This window comes from Nicotiana tomentosiformis, chromosome 7 (genome assembly GCF_000390325.3).
Source record: "Nicotiana tomentosiformis chromosome 7, ASM39032v3, whole genome shotgun sequence".
In the NCBI taxonomy this organism is placed as follows: domain Eukaryota; kingdom Viridiplantae; phylum Streptophyta; class Magnoliopsida; order Solanales; family Solanaceae; genus Nicotiana; species Nicotiana tomentosiformis.
Genome location: NC_090818.1, coordinates 11,154,165 through 11,159,355, shown reverse-complemented (window position 1 = coordinate 11,159,355; position 5,191 = coordinate 11,154,165). Strand labels below are relative to the sequence as shown.

The window sequence follows — 5,191 nt, the reverse complement described above, 5'->3', positions numbered from 1 at the left end:
TTTGCAGATTCGTATCAAATAACCACTGTTATCCTTAGCCCCACGGTGAGCGCCAAACTGTTTACCCGAAAAACGGATAGAGTTGAATTTGTACGTAGTTCTAAGGATATGTGGTATAGCTTAATACAAATCGTAAGGAGAAATAGAAATATCAAATATGGATTGCAAATAATGGAAAATAAACAAGGTTGGAAAGAAGATGATTTCTAAAACTAAGCAAGATGAATCAATTAATGAACCTTAAAAGAATAACTCTCGAATATAGGAGAATATGGTGCTTGAATTACAATGTAAGCAAAAACTGTCCTTTACACAAATGTAGCCATCCTCTTTATAGTGGAAGATCCTACTTTTAGATATACTTAAAAATAAATAGTGGGAGACCCATGATAAATCAGTTTTTCCATGATTCCTGCCAAGATTCTCTCATCTAATGGGATTGCAACGGCTCTTGTCTGTGAGCTCGATATTAACTCGAGCTCTCGATCTTGACTCATGCTCGATTCTGACTCGGGTTCCTGTATAGATTCGGGGTCAGTGTTGGTCGGCCTCTGAATCATAAGCTCGATAACTTTACTTTGCATCATAGTTCGATTTGGATTCGAGTTTGATAATAACATTGAGCTAGACGTTGATCGGTCCTTCAGGCTCGAAGCTTGGTGACCCGACTTCGGACGTCGACCTGATACTATGAAGATGCTTCTCCGATCCAATGTATTACCATTCAAACCAGTCCGTACGAAGGACTAACCGGTTTTTATCGTATACAATATAATAATTTTTAAGGTATACACACATACATATACATATACAGGATGTTTGCCGAAATTAACGGGTCTGATGGCCCCTTAGTGGTACAAGTAGGTCTGCCTCTAGGGATCAGATTATTTGTAGGGAGATATGAATTTGTAGTTCATAACAATTATTTTAGTTATATGACCTTTATACGGGAGATCAACAAAAACAAGACAAGATATCTACAAAATAAAGCACATATGATCTTTATAGGCTCATTATTTTCTATCATTTCACTCTTATTTGGGTGCAGAAAATAGATGGTAGTGATGTACACTGGAGATAGTCCAACAAAGAACACAACCAACCCTATAACTCTGCATAAAATGCAGCTGCTTATGATTATGTTCTTATTCCCTTGCTATTTACATGAACTTTCTTACATCATAATTGGAAAATAATATACTGTATCATATTTTAAGGTCCTCGACCAACAATGCAATTACATGAGTTGTTTAAAAGTTCAATGTCTTTGTCCTAAGGCCACTGCCACCTGACTTTTTTCTTGATTTTCCTCTGCCAAACAAAGTTATCCTTCGAAAAACCTTCAGTAACCTAGTAGCATATCGTCGTTGGGAAGACAAATTCACAGAACCAATGCAACTAGTCACTTGTCCAATGGGGTTATTCCTCTTCTTGTTTGGTGTTCTTCCCTCTAAATTATATGGTCTCAGGCTCTGATAATCTGCAGAAACTGGTTCAACTTTCTTGGAAATGGTTTCTGTTTGCTTAGAAATGTGCTGTAGTTGAAGCGTTTTTTTCAAGGATATTAATTCATGTTCAAGATTTTGGATTCTGAAGCTAGTGGATTCATATTCCTTTTTTGAGAATTCAGACTTTTGCACTGCTGAATCTTTTAACAAGAAGCTTAGTGGTTTGCTTCCGCCTACGCTTCCTTCCATATATGGACTCTCTACCAAGTTCTGGCTTTTGGAATTTGCATATATTGTACTTGAGATGCTTCCTGAGTACTCTCCACAATGAACATAACGAAACGAGTCTGAACATTCTTTAAAAGCTTGTTGTGTGTTTAGTTGCTGAACAAACAGTGCTTGGACAATAAGTCTCAACGGCATCAATTCATTTTGAACTGCTTCAATACACACTTCTTGTGAAAGTTTCTGGCAATTGAGGTATTTGCACACCAATCCTTTCTCTTCTTGTGACATATCAGGATGTGCCTGGATAAAACAGAAATTTTTTTCTTTGTTGAGGAAAAAAATATTGAACAGTAAATTTGGAGCAGGAGCGCAAGTAGAAGGCAGAGGCGGAGCCAAGATTTTAATCTTATGGGTTCTGGATTTTGGGACCACAATTTCAAGTGTTAATGACTGGTTCTAACTTTTAAATTTAATATTTATACATATTTCATGAATTCAAAACATTAAATACACTGTTTGAGCAAAAGCTATTGGGTTCGGCTTGTGCCTCCGACCCTGCATACAGGGGCCGAACGCATTAGCTTTTGCTCAAAAAGTGTATTTGTGTTATGAATTTCATTAAATATGTACACATTAAAACATAGAACCCAATTTATTAGCACTTGAGGTCGTCGTTCTAAAATCCAGAACCCATAAAGTTGAGATCCTGGCTCTGCCTCCGTTGACAACCTTCGGTTTTATCCACTTATCGGTATGCTTTGAGTTTGAAATTGACAATTGAAGATGAAATATGGATAGCCAACTTTCTAAAAATGCATGTAGCAATCTGGTTGTTTTTCATTGAAATATACAGAAATGCACCTATTCCATTTAAATTATGTTGAACTTCTACTTTAGGACTTGAGATGTAGCGAAAACTTACCATGAGAAAAGTGCTTAAAGCTCTATAGAGATGATCGTGCGTTTGTCTGCTGGACAATGGAACAGTTTCAATGAGTTCCAGGAATCTTTTAGCACTCCATTTTGGATCAGTGGCTATCTTTGTTAGATATGCATCCCAAAGTTCAGCAACGACGTAATTTCTTGGTGAAGGTGTATGAGGTAACTCCATTCCAAATGTTACATATTTTGAAAATATGCTCTTCATTATTGTTAACTCAATGCACGACGAAATGGAGTCGTTGTTGCTTTCCGGAAGGAGAAAATCTTCCACTTGAGCCAAGTATAGTAGCGACGCAATCTGATCTTGCAACTTTTCTCTACTTTCAATTCTTAAACCGAGTTGAAGTGATCTTGAAAGCAAACAGAAGTAAAATCCAACAGGTATAACTTTACTAGCTTTCTCTCCCATACGCAGCAACTCAAGAATCCCTTGAAGTATTTTGGAAACTTTTTCATTTGTATCATTATTATTATTATTGTCATCAGCATTATTGTCAACTTCGCTTTCCTTACTAGCATTCTGCCAAAACTGATGTTTTTTTTCAGAAAGTACCCATTTATTTGCATAGAAAAGTACTATTGGGCTGACATATTTCTCCTTCATTCCTTGTCTTCTCAGCGATGATATTATCCTCTTGAAAAATGGAAATGGCAAAGCAATAAGATCTTTAATCCACAAATCTTGGCTGAGAATTTCCTTGACTTTCTCATCGCTCCAATGCTGACTAGCCAAGGCCTCTAATGTAACAACCGGATGGTCTCTTCTCCTTTCGGGGTCAAGAATTTCCATACATGCCATAAAGGCAAGAGATTCGATGCAACGACTAACAATCAGCAGCTCTTCAGCCAAAGGTAGCAATATTTGGCATTTTTGGAGGACGATCAGAGTATCGTCCCAGCTTTGTAGTACAACCTGATTTAAGTAAATGTCGAAACGCTCACAAAGATTGCTAGAGCTGTACTCTTCTGTCATTTCCAGGAACTCTGCTGCACATCTTAGTGCTGCTACATTGAAAGGATCGACCAACGTGGACGATCCATAGATGAAAAGTGCCATCATTTCAAAGGTCTCCTGTCCTCCTGGGAAATTTCCTGGTAATTCAACCTCATTTGATTCATTCATCAGTTGTCTTCTGAAGTATCCACTCTTTGAAAACAATGGGTGCTGCAATATCAAAAACCAAAGATTAACCAAGAAAATGAGCTAATTGATAATATTACATGTTGAGAAGTGGTACTTTCTCCCCGGTAGGTGTTATTTCCATCTATCCAGCCTTGGCGATACCTGTGCTGGTGGGAGGCAGTAGGTATCGTGTGGAATTAGTCGAGGTGCGCGCAAACTATGTTGCGGGCACTCTCCAAAATGCTGCCGAACCCGTGTCGGATTCTATAAAAATAGACTAATTTTGGAGGATCCGACACGCACCCGGAGACATTTTCTGAGGGCCCGAGCAACATAGAGCGCAAGTTGAGCCGGGCGCCATTGTTATCAGGAAAAAAAAGTGGTACTTTCTTGGAGCTTCATGCTAAATGCCTTTATTTTGTCATTAAGATGTTGAGAGATCTCACCTTATGCAAGTTAAAGGTTCTATCACCTATCCGAACTCGAACGGTGACAGGCAAGCCAGTTTCTTGACTCCTGAAATTACATTTCTTGATAATTAGTTAAAAAGATAAACAAACTATATAATGGAAAAGTAGAAAAGGGAGTGTTGAAATTCATTACCATGAAATGATCTTGATCTTAAGGAGGGCACCAACATTAGGAGATGAAAGTGGACTAGAAAGAACTGAAAAGTCTGAAGAAGTGCCCATTCAGTAATGAGAAGTAGCCAATCAAACTTGGGGTGGAAGTGAGTGAGTGAGTGTTTTTATTGGCAGATGGAGTTAATGCATGAAATCTAGTCAAAGATAGAAACATTTGTTTCTGAAAGGAAGCATAAATGTTGGAAAATCCCAGCTCAAAGATCGAAAAAATTAGTAGTAAAAGGGTAGAGTATTTCTAGAATCCAGAAATCCTGTGAAGCAAAAACCCGTGCAGAAAAATGCATAAAAAAGTGCAGACTTCTTATAGATTCACTGATATTTGTGCACAACTAAGATCACTATTGTACCGGCCAAGAGTAGGATTTAAAGTTTATGAGTTATTAAATTGTTACAGAACTCATAGTTCGTTTTATCGACTGGGTTCACAATTAAAATTCATATATATTTAATGAATTTTATAATATAAATACAAGGTCTAAGTAAAAGTTACTAAATTTATCCAAACTTGTACTTATTACTCAAGCTCCGCCTCTGACTATAGTAAGCAGCAGCTTAGTATACAAGACATCCTGTATTCACTATGGGTTCAGAAAAGAACGCCCCCAAAGGTTAACGTAAACCCCAATATAATCATTAGTGACTGTTCCACGGTTCGAATTTGTGACCTATGGTCACGAAGACAACTAGTAACCTCTGACTATAGCTGTTTTTATATTTAGTCAAAGTCACAAGTGGGACTCAAAAAACCTCCTAATTTTAAGGCTTCAAAGACGTTCGAGGTTGAAGTTCTTGGCTTTTGGACTGTA

At 37.6% G+C, this 5,191-nt stretch overlaps 1 protein-coding gene across 1 annotated transcript; it reads right to left on the bottom strand.

The window, feature by feature from the left end:
* Positions 1–1,105: 1,105 nt before the first annotated feature.
* LOC104100075 (BTB/POZ domain-containing protein At5g48130) lies at positions 1,106–4,645 on the bottom strand. The gene is made up of 4 exons (XM_009607238.4): positions 4,345–4,645; positions 4,188–4,257; positions 2,599–3,783; positions 1,106–1,976 (listed from the first exon to the last, which is right to left on the bottom strand). Exons 1-4 carry the CDS (start codon positions 4,431–4,433, stop codon positions 1,251–1,253), a joined length of 2,070 nt encoding a protein of 689 aa, XP_009605533.1. The 5' UTR covers positions 4,434–4,645; the 3' UTR covers positions 1,106–1,250.
* Between the last annotated feature and the right edge of the window lie 546 nt (positions 4,646–5,191).

Bases quoted from the DNA above. Each gene is read 5' to 3' on its own strand.
- LOC104100075 (XM_009607238.4), bottom strand. From the start codon at position 4,433: ATGGGCACTTCTTCAGACTTTTCAGTTCTTTCTAGTCCACTTTCATCT. The intron at 4,258-4,344 runs GTAATGAATTTC...ATGTAATTTCAG, and splicing joins AAGATCAAGATCATTTCATG to GAGTCAAGAAACTGGCTTGC. The intron at 1,977-2,598 runs GTAAGTTTTCGC...TGTTTTATCCAG, and splicing joins CTTTAAGCACTTTTCTCATG to GCACATCCTGATATGTCACA.